Source organism: Ictidomys tridecemlineatus, chromosome 4, assembly GCF_052094955.1.
Source record: "Ictidomys tridecemlineatus isolate mIctTri1 chromosome 4, mIctTri1.hap1, whole genome shotgun sequence".
Classification (NCBI taxonomy): Eukaryota; Metazoa; Chordata; class Mammalia; order Rodentia; family Sciuridae; genus Ictidomys; species Ictidomys tridecemlineatus.
This window is the reverse complement of record NC_135480.1, coordinates 108906841-108923150: the sequence shown is the minus strand read 5'-3', so window position 1 is coordinate 108923150 and position 16310 is coordinate 108906841. Positions and strand designations below refer to the sequence as shown.

The window sequence follows — 16310 nt, the reverse complement described above, 5'->3', positions numbered from 1 at the left end:
ATATACATACTTTTTATATGTAAATGCATTTCATACCTACATATATTTAAAAAACATTTTTTAAGCTAACAAATTATTACATGGCTTAAATTGATTAAATAATGCTAATTCTTAAGTTCATTTTCATAAGCCTTACAGTCTTAGTTTTACTACTTGGGGAACTACTGTCTTTAGACAATCATAGCATGTCATACTATGAGAAGGAAAGAAAGGACGGGGAAAACAAAACAAAACAAAAAGAAATGAAGTCTTGGTTAGAGTAGTAAGGAGATTCATCTAGTTTTCTTATAATCTATGCCTTAGCATGTGTGAGGCTCTGGGTTCAATTCTCAGCACCATATGTAAATAAAGGTCCACTGACAACTAAAAAAAATTTTTTTTAAATATTAATAATAATAATCTATGCCCTGCAGTTAGAAATGGAACCAAGTACATTACCATCAGAGGAATACCCAGTAAGGCCTCCAAAAATGACAAGCACATAGCTGACATCAAGCTCCCTCATGATCTCATAGGCTTTTTCTTCAGAGGATGCCATTGCCTAGAAAAATGAATGTATAATCTTCAGAACAAAATCTCAAATCATGAGATTTCTTCATGAGGAGTATTTTCCACTAGACTGTGCATATCAAACATTCAAAGGATCCCTTAACTTACCTGCCCTACTCGAGAAATATGGGTATTATTCCATGTATTATTATCCACTAAAATTGTCCTGTTTGCCATAGCTGTAATCTGGTAGCCATAATCCCACCATGACATGACCTTTGCATCCTGAAAGAATAGTAAAAGAAACAACAGGATTCTTACTACCCTAAAAATCAAATGCAAAACAAAGAGTGGTAGGACATCTGTGGTCTGACAGAAAGTGAGGCATGGCTCATTAATCAATTTCTTCACAACATAGTACACTCCTAACCAGAAAATAAATGTTGGTATCTTTTCCTCCATTTATATACAATCATGAAAACTCAGCACAAGTTATATACAATCCAACATTCCCAAATCACTTTATATAAACAAGCACAATGATGTGGGATGTGTAGGGGACTGTGCAATACATTAAATGATACTTAAGTGATAGCTTAGTATCACTAAGTAACTTTATTAAATAAATGACCTCCTAACAATATAACAAAAATCAGTTATTATAAAATGGGAGGAAAAACACAAAATCACAAGATTTGATGGGCAGGGATTAAGAGACTCTTAGTTCTGAGGCTACGGTTCTAGCTAAGTAGTAGAGCACTTGCTTAGCATGTGTAAAGCCTTAGACTCAATCCCCAGGCACTACCAAAAAAAAAAAAAAAAAATATTCTGGTTTTGACTCTTAACAAATATGCTCAGAAATGCCATGTTCAATAGATAGTCCAAAAGAAATGAATTCAGATTCTCAAAAGGTAATAAACTAAAATGTTAAAAAGTACTTATCATTAAGTGTTAACTTTATGGAAATAATAACATGTATTCTAGAACTGAGGTTGTGGCTCAGTGGTAGAGCGCTCACCTAGCATACATGAGGCACTGGGTTCAATCCTCAGCACCACATAAAAATAAAATACTGTGTTCACCTAAAACTAAAACATAAATATACAAAAAGAAAAAAACATAAAACATGTATTATATATTTTTAACTTTTTTTTTTCCCAGTACTGGAAATTGAACCAGAGGTATTTTACCACTGAGTTGTATCCCCAGCCATTTTTTAAAATTTCGAGACAGGGTCTTGATAAGTTTCCCAAACTGGCCTTGAACTTGTGATCCCCTTGTCTCAGTCTCCTAAATTACTGAGATTATACATGTGTACCACCATGACCAGTTTTTCTTTTATTACTGGGAAGGATGGTCTGTTTCATATCAAACCACCAACATATCAATGCAAGTGGCCATGGAAAGTTTAGATAATTAAGATTCACTACAGAAGAATTACCTGAATTAAATGGAAGTTGGCCTTTAAAGTTTATTCAAGACTAGATTTCTAAAGTTCCATTTTCTCCAAACTTTCCACCTTTCTCAAAGCTACATGATTCACTATAATATCCAGTGTTTCCCCCTTAATCCCTACCCCACAATTGCATTCCTCCCAAATTTTCACCTCTGGAGTATTGTGACGAAGCCAATAATATGCTTCTCGGAAGTCATCAAAAATGATCCTACTGCCATCCCCACCACGGGCAGACAATACAATGGAAGGAGAAGAATAGGCCTCGCTGGTCACCCAGGTTGAATGAAAGGTGTAGGTGATGAGAAAAAAAGCCATGACCAATATCATCCCACTTGCCACCTAAACAAGAAAAAAGAATTACATAATAAACCAAACTAAATTAATAGGACAATTTCTATATATAGACAATATAAACGAGATGAATCAAAATAAGTCAGAGGTTACCTGAGTTTATTCTAACCACCTATTACAATGCTCTAATTTACTCTCCCACTCAAAAACACAAACATACATATCACTCACACACACACACACACACACACACACACAGGCAATTTCCCAAATCTGCTATACTGTCATTTAATTCTTACTTCATTCTTAATAGGGTAAGTAGAATCCTGTTGCTTCTTGCTTTTCTTGTCTGGGCGACTTATGTCCAGATTCTTCATATATGTGGACAGCACCTGAGAGACTCCAATGCCAGAAAGAATGCACATAACAGGTGCTAACACCAACATTAGACGTACCTAAGAGAGACAGGAATCATCAGTCTAACCAACATTTTACAATTACAGATTTCATTCTATTAGTAAATATGACATCAATTTAGAGGTTTTCATCAAACATGATTTTTCAGTAAAGACAGAAAATGTTTGGGATAACAACAATAAAAGTATATAAACTCTGTCACAGGTACTTATGTATACATATGTGTCTTGAGAAATACAAAATACATTCCTAATTGCGATTTGGAATCAAAACAGTGTTAGAAACATTGTCTTAAAATCCCTCCTCTCTTTTAACTATCTATCTCTAGATAGTACTCCCATACCTTCAAGTAAAAAAGCATCATCTCCCTTTTTAAGTCACCCAGGGTCAAATTCTTCAAAAAAATGCAAAACTGCCTTGCTACACAAGGTTATGAACCCAAGAAAGCAAAACAACACAACCAGAATGTATGAGGGTCTTGGACATCCCTAGCGAGAATCAATAATAGCAAGTAGCTCTACAACTCAGCCCCTCAAGTGCTCAGAAGGAAACATCTATACAAACTTTACTACTTTCTGAATCCTACCAGGAAAAAACAAAAACAAAAAAGCATCTCAGAGTTAAGAGTGAAAAGTTTTGCTAAGACTGAGGGAGTTCCTCACCATTACAGCTGAAAAGTACATGCTGGTCACACCATACATGATGATAAAAATCCGGGCATCAGACAGGTTGCTAAAGCAGTAATAGAGACCAACTACAAAAGAGGGAAGGAGAAGTAAGCAGATGAGCCCTATAGGCAGAAACCTACAAGGGAAATTATCTTCATTATATCACTGGATGATTCCACACATTTAACTCAGCAATTCCACTTCCAGGAATTTATCCTAAAAAAAAAAATCATAGAAATGTGCAAAAGATGTTTACTGTCACAAAAATTGAGAAACAACCTAAAATGTCCAGCAAAGAAGCTAGTTAAAAGCATATTTTTAAAATGGAATATATCAACTAAGACACTGCTGCATAGGGTTATGGACTATTTGCCCTTTTACACATCTTTATGCATCTTGTACTGAAACAATAAAACTAATGAATGATATATCTTAAATATTTCTATAAAATAATGGGCTAGGGATGTGGCTCAAGCAGTAGCGCGCTCACCAGGCATGTGCAGGGCGCTGGGTTCGATCCTCAGCACCACATAAAATATAAAGATGTTGTGTCCGTTGAAAACTAAAAAATAAATATTAAAATAATAACAATAATAATAATAATAAATTACAAGGAAATTAAATTTTTTCAGTGCTAGGAATTGAAACTAGAGTCTTGAGCATGCTAAGCAAGTACTCTAGCACTGAGCCACATCCTCAGCCCTACCATGATTCTTCAGGATCAGCGGAAAAAACTGTACGATCTTATTCTTATTCAATAAATAAGTAAATGAATATACACTGATATCCACAATATCAATAAGTGGATAAATACAAATTATCAATAGTAGCTAGAAATAGGTGGTAAGAACTCTAATTTTTACAATTTTTTTTTACTTATTTATATTATTTTACAATACACAAATACTTCCATAATAAAATAAAGTACAAGTTATTTTATAAAAGACCACTGACATTGGTAAGTTCTAAAACATATCTGAATTGGCCAGAAGATAATGAAAATGCTCTACAGTTTGTAATGCCATTATGAAACTTCAATACTATAAACAGGAGAAATTAGATGAAGTCAGGAGTATATGCCAGAAATACTACAAAGAAAAAGAAAGAAAACAAAAAACAAACAAACAAACAAAAAAACCCAAATAAGAAGTAGAGTTGAATTTTAATATAAAACAAATAAACAGAAAGTTATGAAGAACTGAGCTTGCCAATATCTGTAACTTCAACTTCTGACTCCTACTCTGCTTCAAATATCTGGAAAATGTGCTTAGCCATCCTCTGTCCTGCACAGCATAAACAGGCAAATAAGAACAAAGATGAGGGTAGTTGACATTTTTAGAATCAAATGGTGATTCTATGAAAAAGGCCACTTCAGAGCACAAGGTAAACAGACCTGGAAACATGAAAACGAGGAGCTGCAGATCAAAATAGTAGGAAGACCAGGTTGTGGGCTGATGCTCGGACACAGAAGCAATGATGGGGATGTTGTTCTTAGCATAAGAAGGATCCAGCAGTGAGTAGAAACGCCCCGTCCATGGAGATATTTTTCCTGGCAGCAAAGAAGCAATCAATATTTCACTTACACTCCTAAAACAAACATCCTAACCTAACTAATCACAACATCTCATTTTAATAACACTCTTAGAGACAGAGAAGGACTAAGTTTTTGCTTCAGTGCCACCAATAATACTAAAGAGTTTCACTCCTTTTCCTTCAAACTTGAGCGTACTTGAGTCAACATCACCAGCAGAATAAGAATTGGGCTATATATAAATTCAGAGAAAAAAATGAAGGCAAAAGAGCTTCCTGAAAAGGTATTATGCCTAATCTGGAAAACTCCAGAGATTAAATAAACTATGTCCTCTAGTCCCACTCTGAATTAGACAATACTTGGGTAAAAACAAATTAGCTTCTGAGAGTAGAAAAAAAAAAATGAAGGAGGAAAATGTGGCAGGCTAACCAATATGAATGGCCATGATTAAGTTCCCATAGGGTTAGATGAGTGCCATGATATAAGGTATCACAAGGAATGTAAGAAGGTCTACCAACCAATAGAAAAGAAAAAGATTAGCAAGGTAAGATACAGTTCTTTCACTATGTGTAATTAAAAGTAGCTCTAATAAGACATTTTCTGCTATGGTAAATCTAACACTGGGGATGACAAGAAAATTGAATATAAAAAAGCAAAACTTTAGTATTTGAAATAAAGAGAAACAGGAATAAAAGAAAGAATCTCCTATGCTCAGGAAATACTCTTTTTGGAGTTTATTTTATGTATCCATTTTCATTTAATACTAGATGCTAAGATCCCACCCTACCTGTCAGCATGAGGAGAGCTCCCACAGTGAGTAGGACAAAGCCTACCAGGGATATGACACTACGGAAAAGAACTTCAAATTGCTGTGGATTTAATTTGCTGCGCAGGTAATCCACAAAGGCATGGATCTGGCAAAGACCAAAGACTCCAAAGGCTGCCATGTGCTCTGATGAAAGGACAGGCTGTAGGGAAAAAGCATTATATATGGTAATAATATAGCCCAGACCCTTATTACCCTGATCTATTTTAGGGGTCAAATAAGTTCTGAAGTTTCCCAAAGGAATCAGTCCAATCTAGGCAAGGGTTTAATTCATCTGACATATTTTCCAAATATACATAGAGTCCCCCAAAACATACCCCACACCATCTTAATCACATCTCTGCCTATTGCTCAGGCTATTTCCTTGGCTTGGTCTGCAATTTTCCTGAAACTTCCTTTCATTGAAATTCTCATCATTCAAGATCCAACCAAAACAATACCTGAAGAGGCTGAAAACTCTATTAAATCTAACACTCACCTGGAAACCCACAAAGGAGATCTGCATGGAAAGAATGGTGCCCAGGCAGTAAACTGTGCAATAGGCCACATAAATCCGGTGGGAGAAACGACCTGTGAGCATCAGCACCAGAACATGAAGAGGAATCAAGTTGATCAGGAACACATAACCTCCCCATGAGGAAACCTATGGCAGGGAAAAATAAAAACAGTTCCTCTGAGCACTCCTCTTCAGGTCACCACCATTATACTTTAGGATGTCTCTTGTGAACTTTCTAAAGCTTACTTGTTTACATAATGACTGACTTTACTTATGTCAAGTGGCTTAAAGAGTTTAAATAGGCCAGGCACACTGGCACACACCTGTAATTCTATCGACTCAGGAAGCTGAGGAAACAAGATCATAAGTTCCAGACCACCCCTGGCAACTAAGAGAGACCCTATCTCAAAATAAAAAATAGAAAGGATTGGGATATAGCTCCATAGTACAGGATCCCTGGATTCAATCCCTAATACCACACGCTCACATACAAAAAAGTTTAAATAATTGATTTTTGGGGGGTGGGGTAGAAAAATCACACCCCATTACTATAAGTTAATTGCCAGCTCCCTTATGGCTACTAGCATTATAGCAAGACATACCCAAGCATCAGAGTAAATCTAGATGCAATCCACTGTATGGTCCCATAGAGAATTTAGGGATATATAAGCAAGTAGAAGTAGTTAAAGGAAGAAAGTCTAACTAAACAGAAAAAAATATATATTGGAAAAGTAAAGTTTTAAGGAAAACATAACCAGAAAAGGTTGATCAACTAGTATGTACCCACAAGAAATAGTTAAAGAAATTTAAAAGCTGGACACTGTGGGAACCTGTAATCCCAGCAAGTAAGAAAGCTAAGGCAGGAGATCACAAGTTCAAGGACAGCTTCAGAAACTCAGTGAAACCCTGAGCAACTTAGTGAGATCCTGCCTTAAAATAAAAAATTAAAAGGCTGGAGATGTAGCTCAGTGGTACAAAAGTGCCCCTAGGGTCAATCCCTACTGCTGGTTTAAAAAAAAAGAAAAGAAAAGAAAAAGAAATTCAAAAATGAAAAACATGTAGAGAGGTTAGGGATATAATTCAGTAGTAAGGCATTTGCCTAGCATGTGTGTGTGCAGCCCTGGGTTTAAGCACATATAGAAAAAGTTACCATGTAGAAATAAGCAAGAGCACACTTGGCTGCCCAATAGATAGAACCAGTCTTCACTGCCTTGATCCACATGTAGTAGGTGAGGAGCATGCAAAAGATGGCAATCCCTGCAGAAAAAAAAAAAAAAAAAAAAACACCAAAAATTCAAGAGGCTATGCCAGCAGAGTGGCTAAGAATACTGTTTTGAAGCAGACTGCCTGATTAAGATCTTTTATCTACTACTTAGTAATACTGTGATTTTAGGTAAATTATTTTACCTCCCTTTGTCTCATTTTCCTATTAAAAAAGATGTCTGATATAGTAGCTACTTTATAAATCTGTTGTGAAGATAAATATAAATAATGCACATAAAGAATTTAGGTTGGGTGCCATGGCACACACATGTAATCCCAGAAGCTCAGGAGGTTGACAAAGGAAAATCACAAGTTCAAAGCCACCTTCAGCAATGGCAACTCAGTGGGACCCAGTCTCTAAAAATAAAGTACAGAATAGGGCTGGGGATGTGGCTCAGTGGTCCAGTGCCCCAGAGTTCAATCCCCAGTATTCCCCCACTCCTCCCCCCAAAAAAGAATTTAGAACAGTAAGCACTCAGGAAATGTAAGCCAATATTATTTTTGTTCTTTCCAGACATTATATTTCCTGCTACTTCTAAAGAAGTACTATACTATCATGTGCTGTCCTGCCTCTAGATCGTAACATAAGCTGGCTCTGGTTGCAACTCATCTTAATATCTACCTAATGAAGTATTAAGGTCAGGGCCCAGTTCAAACTCAATCACTTCCAGAAAGCTTGACGACAAAAACCCAAGAAAATCTCTCCTTGTACTTCATTCTAAAGTAGTCTTTACATTTTTATCAGAGCACAAAGCACTATATGCCTGTTACTAGAGTAATCTTTTTTTAAAGAGAGAGAATTCTTCAATATTTATTTTTCAGTTTTCAGTGGACACAACATCTTTATTTTATTTTTTTTATGTGGTGCTAAGGATTGAACCCAGAGCCCCACACAAGCCAGGCAAGCGCGTTACCGCTGAGCCACATCCCTAGCCCTAGAGTAATTTTTATAGGTCCATTTTTATCATACCAGATTATGGGCCAACATAATATTTATACTCTCTATCCCTGGGCTGGGGAATATAGCTCAGGTGGTAGAGTGCTTGCTTCGCATACACAACACCCTGAGTTCAATTCCCCAGCACCACAAAACAAAACAAAAATACTATAATCTATCCCTTTAATTTAATTATGAGCCAAAATAATCTTATTCATTATCTATCTTTATAATATTTAACAGTCTTCCAGAAAACGACTTTCAATACATTTAGAATTTTAAAAGTCATTATAATTTTTAAGGATAAATATATCCCTTTATCTAAGAAAATCAAACAAATAATTATAATGTTAAAACAAGAGTTAACTCTTGAGTCCTGAGATGAGCCAAAAGCTTATAGATTTACCGGTTACCTCTCTAGCAGGAATTTCTGGATAAAACAAACTTGTCCAAGATCCCTTCTTGCCCATTTCTAAAATTCTTACCAAGTATCATTTTTATTATTGCTAAGCCTTAGATCTGACCCAAATTCTAGGGTACTTTGTGAAATTCTATTGGATAATGAAGTTAATGAAGTGAACAGACCCCCTTTAGCATTTTACATATCTACCTTCATTATCATAGGAACCAGCCACAGATCGGGAGATATATCCAGGAACTACAGCAATCATGGCAGCAGCAAGAAGTCCAGCCCCTGCATCCTAAGAAAAAATAATAAGAGTTAACACCAATACATCTATGAGAGAGAACAAATAACCAATAACCCGCTAGTCTATTCTGATTAAATGGGCCTAGAAAGCACCCAACAATTTCCAAGGTAGATGTGAAGTACTACAAATGCTCACAGCACCAAGAAAGCTAAAACTTTTATAATCAAGTTCCCATGACACCAAGTCTAAAACTGAGTACACATATACTGAGGACAGATTAAGTCACATGAGCTACCTAAATATCAGCACTTGCCCCAGAATGTGCTATTTGCTTTTTTTTTTCTTTTTAGTTATACATGACAATAGAATGTATTTTGTACATTTTGTACATACATGTAGTATAACTTCCCATTCTTGTGGTTGTACATGATGTGGAGTTATACTGGTCATATATTCATATTTGAACAAAGGAAAGGTATGTCTAATTCATTCTACTGTCTTTCCTATTCCTATCCCCCACCCTTCCCCCAATTCTCCCTGTCAAGTTTGGTAAAGCTCCACTCCCACTCCCCATTGTGAGTTAGCATCCGCATATTAGAGAGAACATTCAGTCTTTGATTTTGGGGGATTGGCTTATCTCACTTAACATGATAGTCTCCAGTTCCATCCATTTACCATCAAATGCCATAATTTCATTCTTCTTTATGGCTGAGTAACATTCAATTGTATATATATACCACCCAACCCTGGTGAGCTACATTCCCAATCTTTTTTTTTTTATATATATATATTTTTATTTTGACATATGGTCTCCCTAAATTGCCAAGGCCTTGAACTTGCAACCATTCTGCTTCAGCCTCCTGAGTTGCTGGGTTTAAGACATGCACCATTGTACCTGGCTACTTTTAGGGTTTTTTTAGTTTGTTTTTGTTTTATCATGCTGGAGATTGAACCCAGGGATTTGCTCATACCAGGAAAACACTCTACCACTGAGCCATGTTCCAAGCCCACAGAATTGGCTGTTTGACTACAAGTATCCCCAAGCTAATCAGTTCCTTCCTCTAACAATGACTGCACAGGAATACCAGCCATACCTCTAAAAGCCATGCAATGATGAACAAAGGAAGAAAATCATTATGTAAGTCAAAAAGGCAAAAGGGATAAGTGATAATCCACCTAAACTGAAGATACCAGGAACATAAGTAATAAAGCTGGAGTATCACCAGGCAACTTTTGAGCTCAGGAAAAAAGTAGAAACAAAATAAACTCACATTCCAAAAGAAAAAGGGTTTGTCTGTTGATAAGTGTCAAATTTGGGACAAGGGCAACAAGGAGAAGGATGAAAAGTTTCCCAAACTAAACTCAGGCTTCTAAAGTTCTCCTACTAGTTTATCCCCCAATTACCACAGCAACACACTAAGAATAGATTCCAGGGAACCAGGGTCAGCAAAGCTGAAACCTGAAAAAAGAGCCAGCACTTAGGGAGAGAAGCCAAATGGCTTAAGAATTTTAAAATAAATGCTAAATAAATAAATAATTTATAAGTACTTATTTCCTAAGGAAAGAACTAACTACCTTAGAAAATTTTTTGTGTAGTTGTTTTTTTTTCTTCTTTGTTACATTGTAAGGGCTTCAAAATCAAAATCTCACATTATGCATTTTAAGTTTTGTTTTGTTGATGGGGGTAGTGGGGAGTACTAAGGATTGAACCCAGGGCCGCACATATGACTGGCAAGTGCCTTATTAATGAGCTATAGCCCCAGCCCTTTTTACCTTGAGACAGAGTTGCACTAAATTACCCAGGATGGTTTCAAACTTGAGAACCTCCCGCCTAAGACATGTGCTAGCTTTTTCTCTCTCTCTCTACATAGCAATTTACATTTGATTTTCAAATATCCTCGCCTATGGGCAAATTGCAAATGATAAGAACCACATATTCTAGGAGGGGTTGGAGTAAACTCAATGTAGCCTAGCAAACACTGTCCATAGACTCTGGCTTCCTGTAAGACTCTCAGTTCCCCACCCTCTAGCATCAACAAGAAAGGCTGAGCAACATTCATTCTCAAGTCTCCTATCACCCCAAATCCTTCACCTTGAGCTCTTTGGTAAGGTGGTACGTGACGATGGTGGTGAAGGAAGAGAAGAGTGGGGCCAGGAACACACAGACATTCCGAATGTCGATGGTGATGTGGAAAAAATGGAGAACATGGTAGATTGCAGCAGAGGTGATCATTAAGCCTGAAACAGGAAGGAGAAACTCCATTAGGTTGTCCTGGTAAGACAAAGAACTTCAAGGAAAGAGAAAACATCAATAAAGTCACGACATAGGTCTTGACAAACAACCAGAAACACTAACACAGCAACTGCAGTAGACCTCTAAATTTCTTTTCTAAGCATTCAATGAAAAGTCCAGAATATACAAAAAAACATGCATCACCACTTTCCTACACATGTTCTCCTGTCTTACATAAGATAAACCATTAAAAAAATCTATAATCACAATGAAATTATAAGTGTCATGAAATAAAACTATTAGAAATATAAGAAACTATTATATACAAATACAATCCTGTTAAAAAAAATTTTTTTTAATTCTGTTCTTCTTACCTGGATAAATTGTTCCTCCAATGATTCGTCCCAAAGGGTACCAGGCCCGGTCATCAAACCAGTTATGGAATTTATAAAATCCCTCCTCAGCCAGGAACCGGGTAGTCCGATAATTAAAATACCTATACCAAGTAAGAAAAGATTTGTGCCTCCTCTTCTTCTTACCCAAATACTCATTCATGAAAAAAAAATTTTAAGTTGATTTTGGAGGTCCCAAAGAGAATATCTACAATGCCTCTAAAATGCTTTCCAGTGTCTTCACAAAATGATAAGTCTGCATACCAATGTAGGCATTAAACTTTTGAACCAATGTTCCAGCAGGTAAATATTTTTAAGATACTTCAAGAACCTATGATTCTGGCTTTCCAAACATTTCATAAGCCTTAACTTGAGGTAACATAGTGACACCGGTCTCTGGAGTCAGACAAATCCACATTCATCTTGGCAACTCCATTAATAAATTGTAACTCTGGATAACCTCTCCAAGCCTGAGCTTCCTCGTTTATTAAAAAAAGGAGGACCTACATCTTATTGTTTTCTATAAGGATTTAGAAATAATCTATAAAACAATGCTTGGAACAAAATGAATCTCAAGTTCATGACTTTTAATTTTCTTCTGAGCTCTGAATATACACCAGGTCCCTTTCTGTCAATCTGCATCTGTAACTTTGACCAAACTCAGAAGCTAGATTTCTCTTAGCCTAGTCAGATCTTAAATGACAGGCAAGTCACACCAGCAATGCTTCTCACATTTTTTGAGTTTTTCTAGACTTAGCTGGTCAATTCCAACAGAAATGCTTCAAAAATATGGAAAACTTCCAGGATTTTCCTCTTAAATGTACTGAAAGCACATCCCATCACTGAGAGCTGACTTAAATCTGAATCTGAAAACCACGAACCTGAATACCTCCAAAGGAAAATACCAGACCAAGCAAAGGTACTCACGGATCGAACTCATGGATAACACTTTCGAATCTCAGGACAGCAAAGAGACGAGTGGAGAAAGCTACAAAAATTAGAAAATAAATATTTTAATGTCAATATGCCATGAAAACAACAGCCAATAAATAACAGCATTATAAAGAAAACAGAATTATTCAACACAGGGGTCACATAAAAAATAAAATAATTCCTCAATAAAATCTATATCCATCAGTCCCCACACAGAGGGAAAAAAAAAGGTCTGACACTGGAACTACATTTTCCACTTACGTAGGACACATTTAATCACCTATTAAATTGTTTCTAGTAAACAAAACCTATTAACATTACATTTACCTACTAATATTCAACTCAGCTCACAAGGTCATCTTTTATAAATGCTGACACCCCACACACACACAAAAAAAAACGAACCTTAATCTTGGAGCAACGCAAGAGTATGTCAAACATGACTATATTTATGACTCATGAAGAACTTGAAAATTTATAAAATAAGTTCTCAAGGACTATCAAAACTACTAAGTATCTAAACTGAAGATAACTGTCCTCTACAAAATTCAGTGAACAATCCCCATTACCTCTTTCAGCCCTATGAGAAAAAAGAATTAGTATGCTTTCATTCTTTCCCAGAGGATTGCCAGTCCTTTTATATTCCTTGTTTCTTTTATTTTGCCTAGAAAATTATCATGAAGGGGAAATGCAAAAAGAACAAATTACCATCCATTAGAAGAACAAAGCATTTAGCCAGGTGCAGAGGCACACACCTAAAATCTTAGTTACTTGGGAGCCTAAGCCAAAAGGATCACAAATTGAGGCCAGCCTGGACAATTTAGCAAGATCCTATCCCAAAATAAAAAATAAAAAGGGCTGAGGATGCAGCTCAATGGTAGGACCTCCCTGGGTTAAATCCCCAGTTCCATACACACACACACACACACACACACAACAACAACAACAACAACAAAAAAAAAAAAAAAAAAAAAACACAAAAAGCATTTTAAGAAAGCCATGTTTTACTTTTTTCAGCATTTTCTTCTCATTCCCAAAGAAATGGAGACCCAGGTACATACTCACATAACACAGCAGCCATTGATAGAATGAGAAGCTTCAGAAGAGTGTCCTGCTTCTCATAGGACAATCGCAAAAATCCAAGCTTAGTCATCTTGACATCGATGGGTCACAACAGAAGACACTCAAATAGCTAAAATGGAAAAGTCAAGATCATAGGATACTGAACACCCTCCATTTACTTAACTTTCGTCTTATAAACAAGAAGAGAACCATAAGGGACATATGAGCTAGCGAAAAGAGAACAGGCGGTCAGGCCTAGTACCAATACCCAAACCTTGCCTGAAGTATGATATACTGGGAAGGAAGTAGACACAATCAGATCTATGAGATAAAACTAAAAAGGAGTCCGGTGTGGTTGTACACGCCTGTAATTCCAGCATCTTGGGAGTCTGAGGCAAGACAATCACAAGTTTGAGACTAGTCTCAGCAACTTAGCAAAGCCCTGAACAACTTGGCAAGAACCTGTCTCAAAATAAAAAGTAAAAAGGGATAAGGATATGGCTCAGTGGTTAAAATGCCCCTAGGTTAAATCCCCAGTACCCCAACCCCCCCTAAAAAAAATGTAAAAAGAAATGATCTAAAGAAACCACTCATGTTTAAGCCTCCCACTCCTTCACATCTAAGTACATAAATACAACTGTACATAAGTACAACTGGCAATAGTATCATATAACAAAAGCAGGGCTAGGGAGCAGCTCAGTAGCAAAACACATGGTGAGCATGCTCAAGGCCCTGGGTTCAATCTCTAGCACCATAAAAACAGTAATAACAAAATAGTATGGAAGGGAGAGTGGCAAAAATAAATAGGAAAGATGAAAAATGAGAAAAAATATGAAGAAAACACTCAGAAAAAGTCAAATATATGGGGAGTAAGAAATGGAGAGTAAACATTAAGTACAGAAGTGAAAGTAAAAAGAGGAAAAAACAGAAATCATGACTGAGTCAGCACAATTTCAAGCCCTAAATATAAGATTCAATTGACTGGCAACAAGCTTCTTTCTTTTCCAAATCTCAACAGGACTGTAGGGTTAACCAAAAGCCATGATTGATCATTAATGCAAGTAAAAGTATGCACCCAAGAGGGGAACATAAACATACACAGACCACTGTACTTTTAATCCCTATATGACAATGCAACTTCTGCACAGATCTATTAAATCATCTGTTTCAAGGCCTCTCTGTAACTGACACTGCTGATTTAAAGCGACTGATTCCATGACACAGAGATAATTCATGGAACCAGATGCTAATCTTGAGGGAAAAGAAATAAATTGTTCCTACTGAAGCAGAAAAAGGCAGGGGGAGGGGAAAAGTAAATTAAAAGAAAATGTTCAGGAAGTAGTTATAGAATATTAAAAAAGGTAATACTTGATAGTCAAGAGCTACACAGCATTACTTTACCATAGCAGGTTGCAGGTTAGCCACTTCTGTATAAAACAGTACTACCTTCTTAAATTATAAGCTGATCAAGGGCTAAGAAATGAAGAATATAATAACAATATTTAATATTGTTCAAAACTATGCTGAAAAGGAAAGGAACCTGCATTAGTCCTAATCTTTTCCCCACTACTAGAAGGAAAGGAGGGAAAAAATAACACTGGACTAGGAGGAAGGCATGAAGAAACACATTCCTAGTCTCGAAACTGAGAAGTCAAACATATTTTCTATAATTAACCGGGGCAGAGGAGCAGATTTAGATATGAGTGTTTAATTATAATCCCAAAAGAAAAACTTATGGTGTAATCAAAGACCTAACTCCAGGAAGTTAACAATCCAGTTTTATCTCTAAAGTTTGAAGCCGTTTTCTGGAATGGCAGAAACAGAAACAAACTTAACACCATTGATTTGATATAGCCTACATACCTATAAAAATAAGGAGAGTGTGCTTGTACCTCAACCCGAAAACTGAGTAAAGGAACTGGTAATTTAACGCCGGACCCTAAGAGAAGTTTTCATCCTGTGTTTTCTGGTCATTTTCGCAAACCGCCAAAACAAATAAGAGCACAGACACGTTCTTAAAATACTTTTCTTTCTGCTCTCCTCCTCAACTGTATCCTGCTACCTCTGGCAACTTGTCCCACCTCTATCCTAACTTCCACGACTGCAACCTCTCCAGCCCCGTTTTCCTACACACGTTCCACACCCTCACACAGTTTGCTCCCCTTCCTCCCTTCAGGTCTCCTTGGCAGGTCTCTGTCCTTTCAACCACCCAAACCTGAGAACCTCTGACCCCACCAGCCGCTGGACCCCCACCACCTCAACACCCTAAACGTCTTCCCCTCCAAACTAGCTGCAACATCCAATTTTTCCCACACAGTCCTGGCCTAAGCGCACGCCCCATCCCCGCGATCTCCTTCCCCAGACATTCACGTCCTTCCACTCCAGGAGGTCCCCACACCACACCCCACGCCCCCTCCTATGCAGGGTCCTAAGCTTTGCTCCCTACCACCTTTTAGAGCCCTGCCTCATGAACTTCGTACACGCCCATCAACACCCTGCACCTCACCAGACGCTAATCCTCAAGTTATAGCCTACGGCCTTCTCACCTAGCCGGCGTTCCTCAAGAACCCGCTTGGTTCCTTCTGCCATCCGTTCAGTGGTGCACCCAACCCTGGCAACGGCTGAGTCCGCCCCTGACTGCTCCCCATTGGTTGGCTCCAGGCCAA

General features: G+C 37.2%; 1 protein-coding gene across 2 annotated transcripts in view; it reads right to left on the bottom strand.

Moving 5' to 3' along the window:
• Stt3a (STT3 oligosaccharyltransferase complex catalytic subunit A) overlaps nucleotides 1-16310 on the bottom strand; it is a 24306-nt gene extending 7996 nt beyond the window's left edge. Inside the window, exons 1-15 of one of the 2 annotated variants that reach the window (XM_005339539.5) lie at nucleotides 16191-16310; nucleotides 13648-13774; nucleotides 12577-12637; nucleotides 11632-11753; nucleotides 11117-11262; nucleotides 8985-9075; nucleotides 7325-7431; nucleotides 6157-6321; nucleotides 5640-5820; nucleotides 4715-4870; nucleotides 3316-3407; nucleotides 2536-2691; nucleotides 2096-2284; nucleotides 658-774; nucleotides 439-541 (exon numbers count right to left, since the gene is read on the bottom strand). In XM_005339539.5, the coding sequence (XP_005339596.1) occupies nucleotides 439-541; nucleotides 658-774; nucleotides 2096-2284; nucleotides 2536-2691; nucleotides 3316-3407; nucleotides 4715-4870; nucleotides 5640-5820; nucleotides 6157-6321; nucleotides 7325-7431; nucleotides 8985-9075; nucleotides 11117-11262; nucleotides 11632-11753; nucleotides 12577-12637; nucleotides 13648-13735 (1774 nt within the window). In that variant the 5' untranslated portion in view covers nucleotides 13736-13774; nucleotides 16191-16310. Of the gene's footprint in view, nucleotides 1-438; nucleotides 542-657; nucleotides 775-2095; nucleotides 2285-2535; nucleotides 2692-3315; nucleotides 3408-4714; nucleotides 4871-5639; nucleotides 5821-6156; nucleotides 6322-7324; nucleotides 7432-8984; nucleotides 9076-11116; nucleotides 11263-11631; nucleotides 11754-12576; nucleotides 12638-13647; nucleotides 13775-15507; nucleotides 15611-16190 lie in introns of those variants that run through there. The other variant, XM_040285508.2, reaches the window with a different exon arrangement.